This window comes from Kogia breviceps, chromosome 10, assembly GCF_026419965.1.
Source record: "Kogia breviceps isolate mKogBre1 chromosome 10, mKogBre1 haplotype 1, whole genome shotgun sequence".
Taxonomy (NCBI): domain Eukaryota; kingdom Metazoa; phylum Chordata; class Mammalia; order Artiodactyla; family Physeteridae; genus Kogia; species Kogia breviceps.
In genome coordinates, this window is record NC_081319.1 from 45,704,405 (window position 1) to 45,730,385 (window position 25,981).

Consider the following 25,981-nt stretch of genomic DNA (forward strand, 5'->3'; position numbering starts at 1 on the left):
AAAAGACATGTATAAAGACCATCAGGAAAACATGAACACTGGGTATTAGATGATATTAAGAAACCACCATCGATTTTGTTGGGTGTGATAATGGTATTGTGATTGTATTTTTTAAAAACCTTTTCTGTTACATATATGTACTAGAGTATTTAAGAGTATAATATGATGTCTGGAATTTTTTTTAAAAAATACTATAGTTGGACTTCCCTGGTGGTGCAGCGGTTGAGAGTCCGCCTGCCGATGCAGGGGACACGGGTTCGTGCCCCGGTCCGGGAAGATCCCACATGCCGCGGAGCAGCTGGGCCCGTGAGCCATGGCCACTGAGCCTGCGCGTCAGGAGCCTGTGCTCCGCAACGGGAGAGGCCACAACAGTGAGAGGCCCGCGTACCGCAAAAAAAAAAAAAAAAAAAAAAAAAAAAAAAGTACTATAGCAAGGCGGTAGTGGAATTCCCTGCCAGCCCAGTGGTTAGGACTCCACAATTCCACAGCAGGGGGCACAGGTTCAAAAAAATGACTGAAATAGCAAGAGATTTGAGTAGATGTAACCTAAGAAAGAGAAGGTGAGGGCTGCCCGCATTTTCATTTGTAAATACCCAGTTATGGCTAAATAAGCATTTGAAGAGCTAAAAGATGAGAAATCTCTGAATATCTTTGTGTAAATAATACAAACCTAAGCAAAATGTTTACCAAGCAGATAGCCCTTATAATCACATACGGACTGCATCTAATTTACCTCTGTAGGCTCCAAGTACTGAGTCTTCTATGCATGGACATAGAAAACTGTTGTGCAATGAAAGGCAATCGTTTTCATAACCATATTGTGGCACAAATAGTTTTCACCTTTCAACCTGAAGCATTACCAAGGAGTCTACCTCAATATTAAGCTAATGCTAAACACCTAAACCACAGGATGATGTTTTTCATGTACTTTATAGGTTCAATCCCTGATTGGGGAAATAAGATCCCGCACACCACATGAAAAAAAAAAAAAAATTATAGCAAAGGGGAAGGGAAAGGAGGAGGGGGAAGACAGAGGGAAAAGAACAGAGAGAAGGAATGGGATAGGGAGGGTGAGTGAGAGATAAGACAACAGACGAACAATATTGGTAAAATTCTAATAATTGTTGGAAGTGATAGCTCATTATTTCAGCCTACTTTTATGTATGTTGACATTTTCCATAATAATGGAAAATGTTTAATGAAGGGATCAAACTAGAGTGTCTATAAATATTCCTTCCAGTTCTAAACTTTAAGGCTCTATATTCAATTTCATAAAATATATCCACTGCATGCTTAAGACTACATATATGTAGGATAATATCATAATATTTATCTTAAATTATTACACATAAGAACCACAACAAATACAGGGTGGTAAATGCGATATCTAGGAAGAAAAGTTTAAGATTCTGGCAATATTTTTCTGTAGAAAAAACAAAGAAGAATTGAATAAATGCTTCTAAATATTCAATATATACAAGAGATCATGACCAAAAAAACAAACCATACAGAAACCTTTTCTGTAGCCTCTGATGATAGAATAGGATGGAAGGGACTTAAACTGTATCATAAGGATAGTAAAATAGATTTTTCTCCATCTCTTCTGTCTCTTTGTAACAAATTATACTGCCACACTTTCCCACCATTCTTGTAATCATTTATTAAATCCTTTAACACTGACTGAATACCAGAAATACACGTTACTTGGCTGGCTCGGCACCGTGGATTACAGTGATGAGTAATAAAATGAGGTCCTAGGGCTTCCCAGGTGGTGCAGTGGTTAAGAATCCGCCTGCCAATGCAGGGGATACGGGTTCAAACCCTGGTCTGGGAAGATCCCACATGCCGCGGAGCAACTAAGCCCATGCACTACAACTACTGAGCCTGCGCTCTAGAGCCCGTGAGCCACAACTACTGAAGCCCACGCGCCTAGAGCCCATGCTCCGCAACTAGAGAAGCCACCGCAATGAGAAGCCTGTGCACCGCAAGAAAGAGTAGCCCCCACTCTCCACAACTAGAGAAAGCCCGCACAGAGCAACTAAGACCCAACACAGACAAAAATAATAAAGCAAAATGAATAAAATCTATCTTTAAAATGAGGTTCTATAAAAAAGAATGAAATCATGCCATTTGCAGCAACATGGAAAGACCTAGAGATTATCATACTAAGTGAAGTAAGCCAAAGACAAATGTCATATGGTATCGCTTACATGTGGAATCTACAAACAAGAAAAATGATACAGATCAACTTATATACAAAACAGAAATAAACTCACAGACATAGAAAACAAATTTATGGTTACCAAAGGGGAAAGAGAGGGAGGATAAATTAGGAGTTTGGGATTAATATATATACTCTACCATACATAAAATAGATAACCAACAAGGACCTACTGTATAGCACAGGAAACCATTAATATTTTGTAATAACCTATAAGGGAAAAGAATCTGAAAAAATATATATGTATGCAAAACTGAATCACTTTACTGTACACCCGAAACTGACACAACACTATATTAACTATACTCCAATAAAAAATAAAATAAAATTTTAAAAATAAATTACTTAAATAAAATAAAATGAGATTCTATGCCTTTAAAATGCCTACAGGAAGGCTTCCCTGGTGGCGCAGTGGTTGGGAGTCCGCCTGCCGATGCAGGGGATACGGGTTCGTGTCCCGGTCCGGGAGGATCCCACGTGCCGCGGAGCGGCTGGGCCCGTGGGCCGTGGCCGCTGAGCCTGCGCGTCTGGAGCCTGTGCCCCGCAACGGGAGAGGCCACAACAGTGAGAGGCCCGCGTACCACAAAAAAAAAAAAAAAAAAAAGATAAAATGCCTACAGGATCTTCAACCATGAGTTTTATTGTCTGCTGGTAGTAAACCTACTGGAAAAATCAAAACGCATCTCACACTTGAAATTTTATTAATGATTTACTGAAAAACTATGTATGAAGATACAACTGTGTTACAGAAAGCTGGTCTCAAGAGTTCTGAACCTAAGGCTCATCATAGGGCCTCAAAGGAGTCCAAATCTCCTGAAATGACAGCATTGTTCTGGAGAGGCTGTCATGGCTTTCGTTAATCTCAAATGGTAATAATTGCCAATGGATTGGAACCACATTTCATGCAGCAGAAACTCCAAAAAACAGGGAAAAGATGAACACAGTACCAAATACCTACCAAGCCTACTTCCCGAAGTGTAAAATAAATTCTTAACTTGTAAAACTTTGTTTCCAGTGTTTGAGCGCCCTCTAGAGGCTGTTTTAATTGTTACAGCCAATTGGTCATAGGAATTAATAAAGAACTAAAAAATGTTAAGTAACGGAAAAAAAAAGATGGCATCACAAAGGAGCACCTGACACAATTTCAAGTTATTCTGTAAACTCCTCATTATCCAACAGAAAATAATTCACAACATAGTATATGTTAATTCATAATTCAAAAGTTTCCTAGGTAGTTAAATATACACTTGCTTGTTTGTTTGTTTTTGTTTTTTGTGGTACGCGGGCCTCACTGTTGTGGCCTCTCCTGTTGCGGAGCACAGGCTCCGGATGCGCAGGCCAAGCAGCCATGGCTCACAGGCCCAGCCGCTCCGCGGCATGTGGGATCTTCCCGGACCGGGGCACGAACCCATGTCCCCTGAATCGGCAGGCGGACTCTCAACCACTGCGCCACCAGGGAAGCCCCTACACTTGCTTTTTTAAATTAAGTATGATTTTCCCCAAGTTTCATTTCAAATTAATAAAACATTAGCAAACACGCAGAAAGGGAAAAGTGAAGGAACAGAGTATACAAGGACCTCAGAAATTAACACGCACCTCCTCCTCTCAATGGAGCATCAGGAATGCAATGTTTAAGAAGGGACAGCAACAGGAGCTGGGGAAATACTTTGAGAACACAGAGTACCCAGTCGCTGAAGAGAGGGAAACATTGGCCACAGAACTCCACCCGAGTGAGCACGGGGACAGGTTCAGCTCAAGAACTGCTGGGCCAAATGCTCCAGTAGCCACAGCCGCAGCAATTTCCAGGGGGACCGGGCCACAGGCATGGAGCCAGGGGTGAGCTGGGCACATCACCCGAGGTGACTGATGTCTTCTGCCCAGACCTGCCTGGTTCCTGTGGCAGAGCCATCAGAGCCACCAGAGTCCCAAGCATGTGGACTCAGGCAGCCTCTCAGCTCCAGCCCTGCCTTCTGTTCTGTCTTCCCCAGACTCTGTGCCTCAAGGCAGCCCTCATCTCCAGACCTTCCGTGACTCCTACCTACGTACCCCTGTCCCTCATCACCTCTGGCACCGAGCGGGAGCTGACCCTCTAAACAAGAGCCATCACAGCCGCGGGACCCTCCTGAATATACAGATCAGTCTTGCCCAGGGAAGGTCCTACTGATGTCTAGGAGAACTATCTATGACTGTGAGATTCATCCCAGCGTATTTCCCAGTGCTGAAGGATGAACTCGTTTGCAATGCTATTCAGCATTCCACTGTGTGAATGTGACATACTTTGTCGATTCTGCGGTTGATAGACACGGGGGTTGTTTCAACTCTCGGGCTGCTACAAATCATGCTGGCAGTATATATTCCTGTACATGTCACTTGGTACCCTGGGTTACAGGGGAGTGATGTGCTCAGCTTTCAGAGATCAAGCAGTTTTCCAGAGTGGCTCGGCCCATTGCCATTCCTCAGCATCCTTTTGCTCAGTATTTTCACCAACACTGAGGAGTGTTAAGGCTTTTTAATTTTTGCCAGTCTGGTGCCTGTCTTGAAATTTCATTTTGGATTTGCTTTTCTGATGCCCCAGCACTTTTCATATTGAATACTAGAATTTATAGTGGCCAGACTTGGTTATTAAAGTCTGCCTTCAAATATCATAGCAATCAGCAGATCTATCAACACTTTTCAAAACCTGCGAAAAAAAAAAAAAAAAAAAAAACACGTATCCAGAATAAAATCATTTTTCACTCTTTCCACCACTACAAACCTGGTCCAAGTCACCACCACCATCCTTCATCTGAACTGCCACAGCCCCCTAAACTGGTCTGATTCCATCCTGCCCCCGTCCTTGGAACAAAGAGATCCTTTCCAAACATCGGCCACACCAAGGCACTCCTCTGCTCCGAATCCTCCAGTGGCTTCCCATCTCATTCAGACGAAAACCCCAAGTTCTGACCATGGTTTACAACAAGGTTCTGGATGGCCTGGCCTCTGGCTACCTCACTAACCTCATCTCCCATCGGTATCTCATGCTCAGTTCCAGCTACACTCGCCTCCTCATTGCTTCTCGAAACGTGCCAATCACTTATCTACCCCCAGTCCTTTTTTTTCTTTTTACTTAATTGTATTGGCGTCTAGTTGCTTCACAATATTGTGGTAGTTTATACTGTACCACAAAGTGAATCAGCTGTACGTATACATATATCCCCTCTTTTTTGGATTTACTTCTCATTTAGGTCACCACAGAGCACTGAGTAGAGTTCCCTGTGCTATACAGTAGGTTCTCATTAGTTATCTATGTTATACATAGTATCAATAGTGTATATACGTCAATCCCAATCTCCCAATTCATCTCACCACCACGCTTTCCTCCTTGGTATCCACACATTTGTTCTCTACATCTGTGTCTCTATTTCCACTTTGTAAATAAGATCGTCTATACCAATTTATTCAGATTCCACATATATAAGTTAATATACGACATCTGTTTTTCCCTTTCTGACTTACTTCACTCTGTATGACAGTCTCCAGGTCCATCCATGTCTCTACAAATGACCCAATTTCATTCCTTTTAATGGCTGAGTAATATTCCATTGTATATATATGTACCACATCTTCTTTATCCATTCTTCTGCTCATGGACACTTAGGTTGCTTCCATATCCTGGCTATTGTAAATAGTGCTGCAATGAACACTGGGGTGCATGTGTCTTCCCTGTCTGGAATGCTCTTCCCCAGCAGAGGGAACTATTCCCTCAATTTCCTCAGGTCTCTGCTCAGCCTTGCCCAACCAGCCAATCTTTAAACCACCGCTGCTGCCACCTCATCATTTCCAAACCCTGCCACATCTTTCCCACTGAATTTATCACCACCGAATTTTATATATTTATTTATTATCTCTCTCCTTACACTGGAACACAAGCTCCACAAGAACAGAGATTGCCATCTATTTTTATAAAATAGGCACCTAGATAGCACCCTGTACTTATGCAGGTACTGACAAATATTTGTTAAGAGTATCAATGCCAAGAATGAAATGGATTATCAGTGACAAGAACAAAACAGCATCTATGAATTCCTTCTAGAACAAGACAAGAACTTGCCTGGAATGACAGTCTTACTGCAAGTAACACAGGCCATACCCACAAGAGGTACTCTGTAAATGTTCAATTCATAAAAGAACAAGAAAGAACTTGCCTTTTCCTTCTCCATTCCCTTCTCCCCTACCTTTTCATACCCTCTAAAATAATGCAGAATTTACTTCCATGCTACTATTAAGTATATTTATATTCTTTTTCAAGAATCCATTCTTTCCAGATTATATTTCACAACAGTAGCAGCTATTATTTAGACTTAAATTTAAATAAATTTAAATAGATTCATTGTTTTTATTTGTTTCTCCTTTACATTATCTTAAAACTTGGGTGGGAAAGGGGGTGTTGAAGTTGGCAGCTCCTCAAGTATATTTTTTTTTAGAAATACTGGTGAAATTCAGATTGAGTTTCTGAAAATGTCTTCTGTCCCCACAAGTAGGCAGTACAATGGACGTAACAGAGAAATTTAACATCACATGACCTCCTGTCAATCCATTTCCACCCTTTTCTTTATCTTCTAGCCTGTAGTGTTACAGAAAAATTAAATGTAAGTCTAATTTGCTTTTATTTGCTTATAACCTGGGTTTTAGGTTTTATTTTTATCTTTGAAATTACAAATTTCACCAGGATACGTCTACGTGTGCATTCTTTTTTTCAATGTTTTGCCTGACATTTGGTGAAAAACCTTTCATCTAAAGATGTGAGTCTTTCTTCAGCTCAGGGTGAAATTTTCTCCTATTATTTTTCATTTCTGTTTGCTTGGATCTCTCCTCCTGGAAACCCCATTGTGTTTATCTTAGACAACTGCTGTCCCATAGAAATAGAACTCAAGCCACATGGGTAATTTAAAATTTTCTAGTAGCCACATTAAAAAATAAAAGTAAAAATTTTAATATTTATCCTAATATATCCAAAATATTGTTTTAGAATGTAATCTAAAAAAGAATGGATATATGTATTTGTATAACTGATTCACTTTGCTGTACACCTGAAACTAACACAACATTGTAAATCAACTATACTCCAAAAACAATTTTAAATAAAAATGTAATCTATAAAGAAAATTACAGGGGAGATACTTTACATTATTTTTCTTTTTCATATTGAGTCTTCAAAATCCGGTGTGTGTTCTCTACTTGCAGTTCATCTCAATTCAGACTTGCTGCTTTTCAAGCGCCTAGTAGCCACTTTTGGCTGATGGCTACCATACTGGACAGTGTAAGAGATATTCTGCAACAGTCTTCCATGCCTTTTAGTTCATAATTTTTATCCTTTTTTTCTTCTGAATCCTAAGAGAATTCACATCCTACTTATCTTCAAATTCACTAACTCGGCTTCTAAGGTACCCAGTATCTCCTACTTACTACTGCATCTACTGAATATTTTAATTCAACAGTCATATTTTACACCTTCAGGGGCTCTTTCTTCATGGCACACTGTTTCCTCCTATTTTGATTATCCAGGAATGTCCTCTAGAATGTCAGAACTTCATCTTAGAATTTTCATCAAGTTTTCTCCCATCTCCTCCAGCAAATCTGTTTCATTGGAGACCCTTTGCTCTGAGTCATCAGAAGGAGCCTCCACTCCTGAGCTTCTAAGCCTTCTCCTCTTCTGCCTAAGTGTCACTGCCCTATCTGCTTGGTCTTTTAGATAAAAATCTAGTTTATAGATCTCTGATAGCCAAGATGGGTACCATCAGTGATCATATAGGTCACAATTCATTTTTCTTGGTCACAAAAAGAAGGAAAAGTTTAGCCTTAGTAACATTTTCTTTAGTAGCTCAGAGATCTAATAATTGCAAGGAATGGGGACGGAATCATAAGCAGAGGAAATGCTCTGAGCACAAATTAATCTCCCATTTGCTTCCACCTAGACAGCCCAGGACTAGCTGAAATACCATCCCAGCAACTGACTACGGTACTGGACAACAAAGATATATAACAGCTTCCTTCACCGCAGATACTTCTATTAGACAGTATTTGGCTAAATAATTCTTCTCAAAGCCCCAGAAACCACACTACCAGGTCTGGCTCTACAAGAATCCCTTCTTTTTACCATTTTCTCCTTCCTTCAGGAGTTCTGCCCTTCCCCCTTAAAAGCCTTGGTTTTTCCCACCTATTTTGACTCAACACTCTCTTAGTCCAAGGGATAAAAATCTACTGCCAGTTAAGTGCAGTACACATTAACAGGATAGATAGAAAGTAGTGTTTAGTGTTCAGGAACATTCAAAAAGGCAGTACAATGGTAGCATCCACTTCGTGGGACTTGGAATTACCGGTTCATTAATAAGGGCTTCCCAACATTGGTATTTGAAAGAAATGACTGATTCAGTTGTCCCTCAGAATCTGTGGGGAACTGGTTTCAGGAACCCCACAAATACCAAAATCCACATATGCTCTTATATAAAATGGTCTAGTATTTGCATATAACCTATGCACATCCTCCCACATACTTTAAATCATCTCTAGATTATTTATACTACCGAGTACAATGTAAATTTTATATAAATACTTGCCAGTGTGCAGCAAATTCAAGTTTTGCTTTCTGAAAGGTTCTAGAACTTTCTTCCCCCGAATATCTTCAATCCATGGCTGACTGAATCCACAGACTCAGAACCCGTGAAGACACAGTGCCGACCACATTTGAAAATATCTTTAGTGCATGCCTGGCAGTTAAATACTGTGACTATTGTCAGAAATAATTGACAACTGTGGGGATAAAAACACTAAATTCAATGTGAAAAACCCAAAAAAATTTTAATTTGAAGTTGAGCTGGGCTTCCAGTAGAAAATACTTTAGTTATAATAAAATGTTAAGTAGACCACAAGAAAACTAGTAATGAAATAAACCCTATCCAAAAATTATTGAAATGCAGTAATGATGACTGGAGTCCACAAGCCTTGTAATTCCACCACACCACCTTCGACAACAGACTATGCTGTAAATGAGCAGCTGTGCTGAAGTGTACAGGTCTACTGAGGTTATTTTATAACAATTGCCACAATTCCACACTTAACACCTATGAAAGCTGCATGTTCTAAAATCAAGAACAATCTTTGCCATTCATAACATTTCAGTAATAAAAGAAATTACCTCAATAACAGGTGTATTTTCCTGGAGCTCCGTTGTGTGCGAGGCCAGTAAACCAATCAACCGTGCTACCTTGGCCCTTCTGTAAACAGAGAGAAAATCGGCTCTGAAGTGGAGAATTAGGACGAAGGAAACCAACCCCAGTTAGTCACATTACACAACTATAAGCATTAACATGAGATAGAAGTGAAATGAGACAGGGTGAACATACATTCCTGTACGTATATGGTCCAGAGAAACGTCCCCTTGTGTACACAGGGAGACCTGAACGCAATGCCCTCTGTAGCACCATCTGTGACGGTGACAAAAACACTGAACAAGTTGTGCTTTAATAATGAAATGGAAAACAAAAATTTTCAGAGGTCTCTGCTTGTTTTTTTTTTTAACATCTTTATTGGAGTATAATTGCCTTACAATGTTGCGTTAGTTTCTGCTGTATAATAAAGTGAATCAGCTATATACATATGTATACCCCCATATCCCCTCCCTCTTGCATCTCCCTCCCACCCTCCTTGTGCTATGCAGCTGCTTCCCACTAGCTATCTATTTTACATTTGGTAGTGTATATATGTCAATGTTACTCTCTTACTTCGTCACATCTTACCCTCCCCCCTCCCCGTATCCTCAAGTCCACTCTCTACATCTGTCTTTATTCCTGTCCTGCCCCTAGATTCATCAGAACCATTTTTTTTTTTTAGATTCCATATAAATGCGTTAGCATACGGTATTTGTTTTTCTCTTTCTGACTTAACTTCACTCGGTATGACAGATTCTAGGTCCATCCACCTCACTACAAATAACTCAATTTCATTTATTTCTGTGGCTGAGTAATATTCCATTGTATATATGTGCCACATCTTCTTTATCCATTCATCTGTCAATGGACACCTAGGTTGCTTCCATGTCCTGGCTATTGTAAATAGTGCTGCAATGAACATTGTGGTACATGACTTTTTTTTGAATTATGGTTTTCTCAGGGTATATGCCGAGTAGCGGGATTGCTTGGTCATATGGTAGTTCTATTTTTAGTTTTTTAAGGAACCTCTATACCGTTCTCCATAGTGGCTGTATCAATTTACATTCTTACCAACATTGCAAGAAGTTTCCCTTTTCTCCACACCCTCTCCAGCATTTATTGTTTGCAGATTTTTTTGGTGATGGCCATTCTGACTGGTGTGAGGTGATACCTCACTGTAGTTTTGATTCACATTTCTCTAATGATTAGTGATGTTAAGCATCTTTTCATGCGTTTGTTGGCAAGCTGTATACCTTCTCTGGAGAAGTGTCGAATTAGGTCTTCTGCCCATTTTGGGGTTGGGTTGTTTTTATGATATTGAGCTGCATGAGCTGCTTGTATATTCTGGAGATTAATCCTTTGTCAGTTGTTTCATTTGCAAATATTTTCTCCCATTCTGAGGGGTGTCTTTTCATCTTGCTTATGGTTTCCTTTGCTGTGCAAAACCTTCTAAGTTTCATTAGGTCCTATTTGTTTATTTTTATTTATTTAATTTTTTTTTTTTTTGCAGTACGCGGGCCTCTCACTGTTGTGGCCCCTCCCATTGCAGAGCACAGGCTCCAGACGCGCAGGGTCAGCGGCCGGCCATGGCTCACGGGACCAGCCACTCCGCAGCCTGTGGGATCTTCCTGAACTGGGGCACAAACCCATGTCCCCTGCATCGGCAGGTGGACTCTCAACCACTGCGCCACCAGGGAAGCCCTATGTTTATTTTTATTTCCATTTCTCTAGGAGGTGGGTCAAAAAGGATCTTGCTGTGATTTATGTCATACAGTGTTCTGCCTATGTTTTCCTCTAAGTTTCATAGTGTCTGGCCTTACATTTAGATCTTTAATCCATTTTGAGTTTATTTTTGTGTATGGTATTAGGAAGTGTTCTAATACCATTCTTTTACATGTAGCTATCCAGTTTTCCCCACACCACTTATTGAAGAGGCTGTCTTTTCTCCACTGTATACTCTTGCCTACTATATCAAATATAAGGTGACCATATGTGTGCATGGGTTTATCTCTGGGCTTTCTATCCTGTTCCATTGATCTATATTTCTGTTTTTGTGCCAGTACCATACTGTCTTGATTACTGTAGCTCTGTAGTATAGTCTGAAGTCTGGGAGCCTGATTCCTCCAGCTCCGTCTTTCCCAAGATTTCTGCTCTACTTATTAGTAGACCAATGATTTTATACTCAAGTAGTCAGTAATTAATATCAGGATATGTGTATATATTCACTTTAAAAGAAATTTTTACAAGTCTAACGAACATTGTAAAAATACTTTCAGTGAGGTATTTGTTTCATTACCCAGCAGAAAATGAAGTATTAAATTATAAAAGTAGTTTTATAATGAAATATAAATGATTAAATATCACTTCAGGTGATTTGGAAAAGTTCATTTCATAGAGAAAATTAGTGTTGTTTTTTTTTTTAAAGATCTACTGCTTTTTTTTTTAATTTATTTATTTTTGGCTGTGTTGGGTCTTCATTTCTGTGTGAGGACTTTTTCTCTAGTTGTGGCAAGTGGGGACCACTCTTCATCACGGTGTGCGGGCCTCTCACTATCACGGCCTCTCTTGTTGCGGAGCACAGGCTCCAGACGCACAGGCTCAGTAGTTGTGGCTCACAGGCCTAGTTGCTCCACAGCATGTGGGATCTTCCCAGACCAGGGCTCGAACCCATGTCCCTTGCATTAGCAGGCAGATTCTCAACCACTGCGCCACCAGAGAAGCCCAAAAATTAGTTTTGATAAGACTTTTTTAATTGGAAAAAAAATGGTTGAGTTGATTAGAACTGTACTCTTACTTAGTAATGCTTGCGTTGCACATTCCTCATCCAGAGAGCCTCTACTTTTCACATTCGTAAATAAACTGTGCAGGACCCGTGGAAGGAAACAAATCACACTCAGAGAAGTACCACAGGTAAGTGTTCTTGTTGTCAGAACTCTATCATACAGAAATAATTCCCATGGATTTCAATGCTTCTTGGATTAGTCATTTAAATCTCTAAACATAAACAGATTAAAGAAGTCCTAGGCATTTCTATGATTAGCATTCTGCCTCTAAGTAAGAAGATTATGTTTTAAAAGTAATGGTTTTGAAAAAGATTTGGTAGGACACTGGCCCAAAAGTTACAAGGAAAAGCTTCCAGTCACACACCAGATATGGGACCACGGTCAAGTCAATTACACTTCAATTTTGAATTGCTTAAATGTGTGCAGTTTAGAAGGTCAGATGGATTAACTTCTAAGTTTTCTCACAATGTAAAACAAATGCTATTATCAAAAACTCACTAATGAATTAAAGGATGCAAGGCAAAAACTTATTTATCTCAGTTCAAAGACAAGCTCAAAATACTTCAGAAACCTTGAAGCACTTTTTCAATCTACAAAATTAGATAATGGCAACCAGATTTATCCAACTAAAAGAAAAATGTATCAGGACATGCTAATTAAATATTTTTCCCATTCTCACCACAAACAATTTCTATCAGAACAAGAGAAAACACCCTCCTTGAAACTCCTACAGTTTTTTAAGTTGTAAACTATTTAAATTAATAGTGACAATATTTCTCAATTTATACCAAATACTTACATACAACTATATCTATATGTAATGCCCTCACAAAACTGGCTCCGCCTCATAATTCAAGATTCTTCTTAAAGGTCACCGTTTCGGGTGCCCCTCATGACCCATTATGCTGTAGCTCAGAACATCCCACAACCGTAACAGCAGGCAAAGCTGCAATGGCCAATAAACCTTCATGCGATAACAGAAACATTCCATGTCTATGTTGTTCAACACAGTATCCACCACACGCATGTAACTATCCAGCACTTGAAGTATGGCCGGTGCAACTGAAGAAATACATATATATATGTACATGTATACCCCCACACACACGAAATTTACTTTAAGGAACTAGTTTTATTATTTTTTATTGAATTATAATTGATGTACAATATTATATAAGTTACAAGTGTACAATATAGTGATTCACCATTTTTAAAGGTTATACTCCACATATAGTTATTATAAAACATTGGCTATATTCCCTGTGTTGTACAATATATCCTTGTAGCTTATTTTACACAAATTAGTTTGTACCCCTTAATCCCTTACCCCTATCTTGCCTCTCCTCCATCCCTCTTACCGCTGATAACCACTAGCTTCTTCTCTATCTCTATGAGTCTACTTTTTTGTTATACTCACTAGTTTATTTTTCACATGCCACATATAAGTGATATCATACAGTATTTGTCTATCTCTATTTCACTTAGCATAATGCCCTCCAAGTCCATCTACATTGCTGCAAATGGCAAAATCTGGTTCATTTTTATGGCTGAATAGTATTCCATTGTATATATGTACCACACCTTCTTTATCCATTCATCTGTTGATGGACATTTAGGTTGTTTCCATGTCTTGGCTATTGTGAAGAGTGCTGCTATGAACATTGAGGTACATTATCTTTTCAAATTAGCGTTTTTGTTTCTTTCAAATATATATCCAGGAATGAAACTTCTGGGTGATAAGGTAGTTCTATTTTTAGTTTTTTAAGAAATATGGAACTAGTTTTAAATTTAAATAACCACACGGGGCTTCCCTGGTGGCTCGGTGGTTAAGAAGCCACCTGCCAATGTAGAGGACACGGGTTCAAGCCCTGGTCAGGGAAGATCCCACATGCTGCGGGGCAACTAAGCCTGTGTGCCACAACTATTGAGCCTGTGCTCTAGAGCCCACGAGCCACAACTACTGAAGCCTGTGTGCCACAACTACTGAAGCCCACGGGCCTAGAGCCTATGCTCTGCAACAAGAGAAGCCACCACAATGAGAAGCCTGTGCCCCACAACAAAGAGTAGCCCCTGCTCACTGCAACTAGAGAAAGCCCACATGCAGCAGCAAAGACCCAATGCAGCTAAAAATTAAATAAATAAATAAATTTAAATAAATAAATAACCACATGCAGCTAGTGGCTACTGTATTAGAGCAGATCTAAAATGTTACAGTTACTTCTTTGTGTGTTTAATAAAACAGACTATTATCCATCTCCCCCACTAGCCCACAAGGTCCATGAAGGCAGAGCTGTGAGCACTAAGACAGTACCTGGCATGATCCCTCAATAAATGTTTGTTGAATGAATATAATATCAACATCAAAACAAAGTAACTAAACACATTAGTGGAAAATGGGTGGGTAAAAGTGACCGAACAAAGGTAAACAAAATTGGAGCAGTATTTTCAACGTAAATATCAAAGCAGAATTTAAGGCTAAAATCATTAAATGAGGAAAAGATTGTTTGAGAACTAAAAACGGTATCACCTAAAAGGATGTAGGTTGTGAGCTGTTACAAACCATATTAATAAAGAATAAAAAGTAAACCCAATAGTAGTGGGAAACTCCAATCTACCTCTCTCCCAAGCACAGCAAAAAAGCCACAGTGAATACAAACATACAAGCATCATAGTAACAGATGTATATATCAAGCTCTACGATCTAAACTCTGACCACACACTCAGTGGGAGGCTGTATAGGATGGTGTTCAGGGCTCTGGAATGAAATGTCCTGAGGCCAGTCTTGGCCCCATGGTCGGGGCGGGGGGGGGGGGGGGGATGGAGGGTGGAGGAACCCTGGGTTAGTTACTCCTCCTTCACGTGCCTGATTACTTCATGTTAACTAGGACTAACAACAATATGTACCTCACCAAGTTACTCAAAGAGTCAAAGGAAATAATCCGTGTGAAGAAATTACCATGGTGTCTAACATTTAATATGTGCTGAATGGGCTATGATTACCACATTATCTACTATATTCATGACATTTTTTAATGATTTTTATTAGAGCACAAAGATAAATTCACAGAATTCCCAAAGGCAGAAATTATACAGGATATAAGATGATATAATAAAAGTGAAATAACAAACATAAACCAAAAAGCCTAAACATTCGTAAATTTAGAAGCACTTCTGTATAGCTCAGACAGCAAATGAAAAATAAAAATGCCCATTAATCACAATCATGTAAATAACACAAATCAAGAGACTGTCATACAGAGTGAAGTCAGAAAGAGAAAAACAAATATCATATATTAACACATACATATAGAATTTAGAAAAATGGTACAGATGAACCAGTTTTCAAGGCAGAAACAGAGACACAGATGTAGAGAACAAACGTATGGACACTAAGGGGGGAAAGCGGTGGTGGGGGATGAACTGGGAGATTGGGATTGACATATATACACTAATATGTATAAAATAGATAACTAATAAGAATCTGCTGTATCTAAAAAATTAAAATTTAAAAAAAACTTTATGATAGCAGATGGGACAGTGACACCCACTTTTCTGTTCCCTCAAGAGTCTGCTAAAAGAAAAGAAAAATTATAATTAAATAACTGGAGACAGAAAGAAGGGCTGAAAGTAGACCAGAATGCTTGAGGAAATCCTAGATGACACACTGAGATGGAATTAGACAGAAAATGAAGAGAAGAAATTCCTGTCTAAGAACCACAGGTAAAGACAGGTCTTCCCAACATGCCTCAGAGGCTTGGAATAAAGTAAAACAGAAAGCAAGGATTAGTCATAGACAATCATCAGATTAGAGAACTTCACAATGAACAGGTGAGCCAATTAGGTCCTAACTCCTTCCCATCTCCCTCCCTGATACACAGAATAAACCCTCAGTCCTGGCCTCCAGGGTAAAAATGTAAAATTATCCCTACAATGAGCAATCTACTCTGGGGTGGGAATACAAGTATGGATGTGGAGCACGGAGAGTGGTCCTCCACACCAGATACCAGAGCAAGGAAAGAGGTTAATGGAAGAAAGCCAGCCCCACCCCAAAGAAAAACCCAACCTGGAAACTGAAGAGGCCTCCAGCCTGCCTACCTGCTCTTCAGCTAGGTGGACTCCCAACATACAAGTCAACTAGTCAACAGGCATCATCCACTCACAGGCCAGCCCTTTCCTTTAAAGAAGACGTTGTTGGAGAAAGAGACTAAGAGAACCATAGGGGAAATGTGTACTGCCAGCTTCTATGCTGATCAGTTTAACCATTTATTCATAATATAAATTAAGTACCAAAGATCACCAAGCATTTGAGGAACCAACAGCATTAAAAAGCAGGATCATGATGAAAACGAAGTGACCCACAGATTAAAAAGAATAAAATTTTTATAATCTTAATGTTTAAATATTAAATATTCCAAAACAGAATTGTTATAATCCTGTAATTTATCCTCAAATTCAAAAGTACATTTTAAATCAAATATAGGCAGCTAGGAAAAAGGACCAATCAGAGAACAAATGGACAAAAACTTGAAAATATGATTGTTGAAATAAAATAGTGATTCTCAGTAAAATGAGCAAAGATAAGTATCAAGCTTGAAAGCTCAAAGATAAAATCAGGGAAGAGCAGTAAAAGAGAGTTTGGCAGTTCTTCAAAAGGCTGAAGACAGAATTACCATATGACCCAACAATTCCACTACTAGGTATGTACCCAAGAGAAAGTAAAACATTTGTTCACAAAAAACCTTTATACACAAGATCAGAGCAGTGTTATTCATAACAGCCAAATGTGGAGGCAACCCAAGTGTCCATTAAGAATAGATACATGAAATATGGTTTATCCACACAATGGAATATTATTCAGTCATAAAAAAGAATGAAGTGGGAATTTCCCAGTGGTCCAGTGGTTAGGACTCCCTGCTTTCACTGAAGAGGCCCAAGTTCAATCCCTGGTCAGGGAACTAATAACCCACAAGCCATGTGGCACAGCCAAAAAAAAAAATGAAGTACTAATACATGCTACAACATGGATAAACCCTGAAAACATTATGCTAAGTGAAAAGATGCCAGTCACAAAAGATCACATTTGTATATTTCTATGAAATATTCAGAATAGGCAAATCTATAGACAGAAAGTAGGCTAGTGGTTTCCAGGGACTGAGGGGAAGAGGGTAACAGGTACAAGGTCTCACTGGGTGATGAAAAGTTCTGGAATTTGATAGTGGTGATACATGCACAACTTTGTGATTACACTAAAAACCGCTATACAGTTTTAAAAAGTGAATTTCCATCATATCAGGAAACTAAAAAAGAAAAATCACATGATCACATCAATATATGCAAAAAAAGCATTTGACAAATTCCAACACCCATTCATGACAAAAACTCAGTAAACTAGGAATAGAGGGAACTTCTTTAACTTGATAAAGACCATCTACAAAAAAATACAGCTAACATCATATTTAATGGTGATAAACTCAAAATTTTCCCACTAAGATCAGGTACAGTGACTTCCCTTGTGGTCCAGTGGGTAAGACTCCATGCTCCCAATGCAGGGGGCCCGGGTTCAATCCCTGGTCAGGAAACTAGATCCCACATGCATGCCACAACTAAGAGTTCTCGTGCTGCAACTAAGAAGCCCACGTGCCACAACTAAGACCTGGTGCCACCAAAATAAATAAATAATATTTAAGGGAAAAAAAAAATCAGGTACAGACAAGGACATCACCTTTCACCACTATTCCTTTTGAATATCACACTGAAAGCTCCAAGTAATGCAATAAGACAAGAAAAGGAAACAAAAGGCATACAGATTGGGAAGGAAGAAATAAAACTGTTTGCAAATGATATGACTGTCTCTACAGAAAATACTGAAGAATTAACAACAACAAAAAAACCTCCTGCAACTATTAAGTGATTACAGCAAGGTGCAGGATACAAGGTTAATATATAAAAGTCTTACCAGCAATAAACTTGTAGAATTTGAAATTAAAAACACAATACCATTTACATTAGCACCAAATAAGTGAAATACATAAGAACAAATCTAATAAAATATGCATAATATCTATATGAGGAAAACTACAAAGTTCTATTGAACAAAGTCAAAGAAGTAAAGAAGTGGAGAGGTATTCCATGTTCATGAATAAGACTCAATATTGTCCTGATGTCAATTCTTCCCAAATTGATCTGTAGATTTGATGTGATTCCAACCAAAATCCCAGCAAGTTATTTTGTGGATACTGACACACTGATTCCAAGGTTTATATGGAGAGGCAAAAGATCCAGAATAGCCAACAATACTGGAGAAGAGCAACAAAGTTGGAGGACTGATGCTACCCGACTTCAAGACTTACTACAAAGCGACAGTTATCAAGACAGTGTGGTATTGGCAAAAGAACAAATAGATCAGTGGAACAGAATACAGAGCCCAGAAACAGACTCACATAATCAAATAATCTTTGACAAAGGAGCAAAGGCAATACAACGGAGCAAAGATAGTCTTTTCAACGAATGGTGCTGGAATAACTAACTGGACATCTACAAGAAAAAAAATGAATTTAGACATAGACCTTACACCCGCTCACAAAACTTCAACTCAAAACAGATCACAGACCTAAGTGTAAAATGCAAAAGTATAAAACTCCTAGAACATAACACAGAAAACCTAGATGACCTTGGGTGTAGCAATGACTTTTTATATACAACATCAAAGGCATGATCCATGAAGGAAATAATTGATAAGCTGGACTTCATTAAAATTAATAATTTCTGTTGTGCAAAAGAAATGTTGAGAATGAGAAGACATGCCACAGACTGGAAAAGAATATTTGCAAAAGACCCATCTGATAAAAAACTGTTTTCCAAAATATACAAAGACCTCTTGAAACTCAACAATAAGAAAACAACCTGATAAAAAAATGGGCCAAGGACTTGAACAGACACCTCACCAAAGAGGATATACAGACGGCAAATAAACATATGAGAAACTGCTCCACACCACATGTCATCAGGGAAATGCAAGTTAAAACAACAAGATACCACTACACACCTATCAAAATAGCCAAAATCCAGAACACTGAAATTACCAAATGCTGGCAAGAATGTGAAGCAACAGAACGCTCATTCATTGTTGATGAGAATACAAAATGGTACAGTCACTTTATAAGACACTTTGGTAATTTCTTACGAAACTAAATATACCCTTACCACACAATCCAGCAATCAGGCTCCTCAGTAGTTACCCAAAGGAGATGAAAACATATGTGCACATGGATGTTAACAGCAGCTTTACTCATAATTGTCAAAACCTGGAAGCAATCAAGATGTGCTTCAGTATGTGAATGGTCAAATAAACTGTGGTACCTGCAGACAATGGGATACTTGGCACTAAAACGAGTGAGCTATCAAGCCATGAAAAGACATGGAGGAACCTTAAATGAATGTTACGAAGTAAAAGAAGCCAATCTGAGAAAACTACATACTTTATGATTCCAACTACATGACATTCTGGAAAAGGAGAAACTATGAAGGTAATAAAAAGTTCAGTGGTTGTCAGAGGAATGAATAGGCAGAACACAGTAGATTTGGGGGGCAGTAGAAATACTCTGTAAGATACCATAGTGACAGACACACATCATTATATTTGTCCAAACCCACAGAATGTACAACACTAAGATGGAACTGTAATGTAAAGTATAGACTTTGGATGGTTTTGATGTGTCAATTTAGGATGTCCCACTCTGGCGGGGGATATTGATAATTGGAAAGGCGATGCATATGTGGCGGCAGAGGTATGTGGGAAATCTCTGTTCCTTCCCCTTAATTTGCAGTGAACCTAAAACTGGTCTAAAAACTAAACTCAACAAAAACCAAGAAAAGGTGAATTTTTTGATATGTGAATTGTATCTCAATAAAAGAGTGAGAAAGCAAAAGAAAATTAAGTCAAGAGACACTAAATTTGGGCTTCCCTGGTGGCGCAATGGTTAAGAATCCACCTGCCAATGGAGGGGACACGGGTTCAAGCCCTGGTCCGGGAAGATCCCACATGCTGCAGAGCAACTAAGCCCGTGTGCCACAACTACTGAGCCTGCGCTTTAGAGCTCATGTGCCACAACTACTGATCCCACGTGCCACAAGTACTGAAGCCCACGCGCCTAGAGCCCGTGCTCCGCAACAAGAGAAGCCACCACAATGAGAAGCCCGCGCACCACAACGAAGAGTAGCCCCCGCTCGCCGCAACTAGAGAAAGCCCGCGCACAGCAACAAAGACCCAACACAGTCAAAAATAAAAATAAATAATAAATAAATAAATAAGCAAGCAAAAAAAAAAGATAGAGACACAAAATCCCACACCCATCCTACAGGAGTTTCAGGAGCAGAAAAAGGATGAAATAGAGATGAGGAAATCGTAAGGAAATAGGAAAGCGAAAGAAAGGCTCCAGCATTTAACAGACGGACTGGCAAAGCAAATTAGTAAAAAGGGATACCTAGATACATTCTAGTAAAATTTTGCAAGCCTGGAATATAAAGAAAAATTCTTTTTTCACTGAAAAACAAAATCAAACTGGTCACATATAAGGGGAAGAAAAAGTCAGGTTGGCCCCTGAGTCTTCCAGAGCTGCAGCCAGCACATGAGAGAGTGAGCAACAAAGCAGCATGACACAGAGGTGAGTATGGCCTGAAGGTGCAAGAAGGTCTCATTCAGCCTGCTATGCCTGAGCCCCAAAACCACAGGCAGAAAGCTTCAAGGAAGGAGGAACTCCAGAAGCAGAGCCTCTGAGAGATATTCTACCTAAAAAACAAAACAAAACAAAAAACTACCAAATAATGAAATCCCATCAACCAGGAAGTGAAGTAATTCACAAATGGAGAAACTGTATTTTAAAAATTGACGATGAGGGCTTCTCTGGTGGCGCAGTGGTTGAGAGTCAGCCTGCCATGCAAAGGACACAGGTTCGTGCCCTGGTCCGGGAAGATCCCACATGCCGCGGAGGGGCTGGGACCGTGAGCCATGGCCGCTGAGCCTGCGCGTCTGGAGCCTGTGCTCCGCAACGGGAGAGGCCACAACAGTGAGAGGCCCGCGTACCACAAAAAAATAAATAAATAAAAATTGACGATGAGCATTTACTTTATTAAAGTATCAAACTATACTAAAAATTAGAAAAATCCTTCCTAGAATATAAATATCAAAGGACCCTAAAATAAACCTGAGAAAGAACAAAGTTGAAATCACGTATTATGATTTCAAAACTTACTACAAAGCTATGGTAATCGAGACACTGTGATATTCACATAAAGACAGATTTATAAACCAAGGGAATAGAATAGACAGCCCAGAAACAAACCTTCAGCATATATAGTCAAATGATTATCAACAAGAGTGCCAATACCGTTTAATGGGGAGAGGACAGCCTTTTCAACAAATGGTGCTGGGAAAATAGGATATAAACATAACAAAAGAAAGAAACTGGACTCTTACCTAACACTGTATAAAAAAAAAAAACTAACTCAAAATGGATCAAAAACCTAAATGTAAGAGCTAAAACTATAAAACCCTTAGAAAAAAACAAATGAAAAGATTTATGACATTGGTTTTACAGTGATTTCTTAGATAGAACACTAAAAGCACAGGCAACAAAAGAAAAGATGAAAAACTAGGTTTCATCACAACTCAAAACTTTATGCAAAGGGCACTATCAGGGTAAAAAGGCAACCTACAGAATGGAAGAAAGTATTTGTAAGTCATATACCTAATATGTCATTAATATCTAGAATACATATAGAACTCCCATAAATAAACAACACAAAACAACCCAGTTAGAAAATGGGCAAAGGACCTGAACAGACATTTCTCCAAAGAAGGTAAATAATGGTGCTCAACATTAGTAATTAGTGAAATGCAAATCAAAACCACAATGACATGTAACTTCACACACATTAAGAGAGCTACTATTTAAAAAAATTGAAAAATATAAGGGTTGAAGAGGATGTGGCAAAATTGGAACCCTCATGCATTGCTGGTGCAAATGTAAAATGGTGCAGCCACTGTGCAAAACAGTTATGATGGTATCTCAAGAAGTTGAACATAACATTATCAAATAATCCATCAATTCCACTCCTAGGTATATACACAAAAGAATTGAAAGCAGGGACTCAACAGGTATTTTTGAACCAATGTTCATAGCAGCAGTACTTTCAACAGCCAAAGGTAGAAGCAACCCAAGTGTCCATCAACAAATGAAAAGATAAACTGTGGCATATACATATATGGAATATTTTTCAGCCTTAAAAAAGAATGACAGTCTGATACCTGCTACAACACAGATGAACTCTGAAAACATTAAGGTAAGTGAAATAAGCCAGACACAAAAGGACAAATGTATGATCCCACTTATATTAGGTACCTACAACAGGGAAATTCATAGAAACAAAAAGTAAAACAGGTTATCAGGGACTGCGAGGAGGAGGGATGGGAGTTACTGGTTAATGGGTAAGAGCTTCTGTTCGGAATAATGAAAAAGTTCTGGAAACTGATAGTGATCGTGGTTGCACAACATACATATCGCAATATATGTAATGCCACTGAATTATACACTTAAAATGGCTAAAATGGTAAATTTTGTTATGTATATTTTATAATTAATAAAATTTTTTAAATTAAACTATTATGCATTATCCATGAATTATACCTCAATAAAGTTGATTGGCAAAAGCTATAACATTTGATAAGTATTCACTGTTTAAAGTTCTAACAAAGGGCTTCCCTGGTGGTGCAGTGGTTGAGAGTCCGCCTGCTGATGCAGGGGACATGGGTTCATGCCCCGGTCCGGGAAGATCCCACATGCCGTAGAGCGGCTGGGCCCGTGAGCCATGGCCGCTGAGCCTGCGTGTCCGGAGCCTGTGCTCCAAAAAAAAAATTCTAACAAAATGGCATTTTTACACACACTGACTGGGAAGGCATGTTGATATCATGTTTCTACAGAGCATTTCAGCAATTTATCAGAAGTCACAAAAATATCTATTGCCCTCTACCCGTTCGTTCTAATTCTACAAATCTGCCCTTAGGGGAAAAAGCAAAAACAGACATGAAGATTTAAGCACAAAGTGTTCATCAATATATTATTTACAATATTATAGTACTATCCAAAAATAGGGAAGGGTAAATAAAATGATCAAATATTCATAGCATATAAAAAGAGGCATACCATAAAAAAACTTAGACAAATAATTAGTGACATTAAAAGAATACATGTTGGGCTTTCCTGGTGGCGCAGTGGTTGAGAATCTGCCTGCTAATGCAGGGGACACAGGTTCCAGCCCTGGTCTGGGAGGATCCCACCTGCAGCGGAGCAACTAGGCCCGTGAGCCACAACTACTGAGCCTGCGTGTCTGGAGCCTGTGCTCTGCAACAAGAGAGGCCGTGATAGTGAGAGGCCTGCACACCGCAACGAAGAGTGGCCTCCGCTTGCCACAACTAGAGAAAGCCCTCACACAGAAACGAAGACCCAACACAGCAAAAATACATAAATTAATAAACTCCTACCCCCAACATCTTAAAAAAAAAAAAAAAAAGAATACATGTTATACATGTTATAAAGTGGAGAAACATACAAAATTATGTTATTTTATTTTGTTTTTCTATATGCTGAACAAAGCCAAGGAATAAACATACATACTTCAAGAGTGTTTGTCCCCCAGCTAAGTTAAAGACCCTTATCATATGCTACCAAGGTGATATAACCCAGGACAGAGAAGGCCTTGCTGGAAGTAGTATTTGAATGGAGAGAGTAAAAGAAGGCTCCAAGCACAGGGCTTACCTATCCATATTTTTCTCAAATTAGAACTGTTTTACAATTAAACTTAAATCTAAACAAATGGAACAAAATAGTAGTACCTGGAAAGGATTAAGAATGTCTGTTTTTTAAAAATCAGCAGAGGGCACCCTATTCAAGGATATAATCCGTTTTAGCTGAAGTGCTAAAATTTTTTTGTTGGTTTCTTTTACAGTGAGCATACCAAAATCCTTCTCAAAGTTTAACATGCCCAAAAATGATCTAAAAATCCTATTTTGTAACACCAGATTTTACCTTGGGAGAGTAACATTAGAAGATGCGTAGGAACAATTATGCAAAAAAGCATTTTGTGAACACCTATTGTTTCCTCTATAGTTTGGCAGCATGGAAGAATAATTACTATCCTACCACTGGCACATTTTACAAAACCCCTTCACATTCAAGTTTTCACAAGCTTCTCAACAATAATACAAGGTAAGTAGGACTGATAACACCAACTTCTAAACCTCCAAAATACACTAAGTACCCACTAAGAACGAGGCACTGTGCAAGGTATTTCATACACCTACATCATTCAAAATTTAATTGTAAAGAATATATATAACTGAATCACTTTGCTGTACACCTGAAACTAACAACATTGTGAATCAACTATACTTCAGTTTTAAAAAATTTGATTGTTACCAAAAATCTATGGAGTTGATACACTATCCCCATTTTACAGATGAGTAAACTGACACTCAGCAGTTATAATAATTTGCCTGGGAGTAGATTTGTGATCTACACCCACATCTCTCTGAATCCAAAGCACTTTCATCATCCCACAAACAGTCCCCCAGAAGCTGAGACTCGGAAAGAAGTAATCAATCATCTGACCAAGTCTCATTGGCAACCAGAGCACACAGCCTTCTTACACTTTTATGAGCTTTTCACCAAGTATGTTGCCCCCATATAAGCAAGTACACATCCTTCCATCAGGACCCCAGATCACAATCTCATTAGATTTTGTAAACCATCTTAAGGAAAGATAAAAGTGGCAAGGGAAAACGCCTTAGAAGCATAACTAAATTAAAACACAGGGATAATTGTAAAGTATTTGATAAAGAATATTCAAAAGAGCAACCATTAATAAAGCTTCCAGATGTAGATTACATAACCTTGGAATTATATTTATAATATTAGGATAAGGACTATTTTGAAATCTTTTTAAATAGACAACTGGGATGCCTATAGAAAGTGCTATGATTCAGGGTCATCATTACTTTAGACTATTTCGTGATAAGTATTTAGGACTATGTGCTTTTGATAAATATGTATGCTTTAACTACTTAATAAAATAATAATTTATTAAGATATAAATATTACTTACCTATCCCAGTTTGGAGCTATTCGCAAATGCTGGGTTAGCAACTGGAACTAGAAAAAAAAATTAAGATGTGTTTCATTCATGAAATGACACAAAGTGACCACTAAGTTAACAAATCAAACCTGTATACACATGAAATGCAAATCCTGCACCAAGGAAATTAATTATATTCAGTGTTTTTGCATCTTTGTAAATATAAGATAAAAATAAAAACTAAGAATAAGACCGTTCAGTTTCTCCAACTCAATTATATTCCCTAAATATGCCTCTGCCCCTCACCCCACAAACACACACCAAGTACCAAATAAGGAACTGTAATACTATCCTGGAAGAAAATGAACTTAAATTTTTTCAAGCCAGTTCCCAAACAAAGGCCCACAAGGGAAAATGCCCCAGACCACTGTAACTCCTTTCTGAGGATGACTTCAAAAGCTCTGCCAAATTCCCATGGTTTCATCGATGAATCAAGACAGTCCAAGAAATATCTCCAGGGGAAGAAGGAAAGGAAAGTCTTAGAGACTCAGTTCCCCATTCAGTGTCACATCGGAAACCTTGGAATTTACCAGGAAGACCCAGTAAAAAGAGCCCCGATTCCACGTGGGCAGCTCACTCCAGCAGCTGATGAAAAGACCTCT

The 25,981-nt window shown here is 38.8% G+C and overlaps 1 protein-coding gene across 4 annotated transcripts in view; it reads right to left on the reverse strand.

Annotated features, from left to right (window-relative positions):
* The window catches only part of ULK4 (unc-51 like kinase 4), a 559,443-nt gene that overhangs the window by 494,329 nt on the left and 39,133 nt on the right, over nucleotides 1-25,981 (reverse strand). For all 4 annotated transcript variants that reach the window (XR_010842631.1, XR_010842632.1, XM_059075830.2 and 1 more), the window contains exons 16-17: nucleotides 25,350-25,396; nucleotides 9,396-9,474 (exon numbers count right to left, since the gene is read on the reverse strand). Coding sequence is in view for 2 of the 4 variants with exons in the window: in XM_059075830.2 (XP_058931813.1) it covers nucleotides 9,396-9,474; nucleotides 25,350-25,396 (126 nt within the window). In the remaining 2 variants the exon portion in view is untranslated. The remainder of the gene's footprint in view (nucleotides 1-9,395; nucleotides 9,475-25,349; nucleotides 25,397-25,981) is intronic.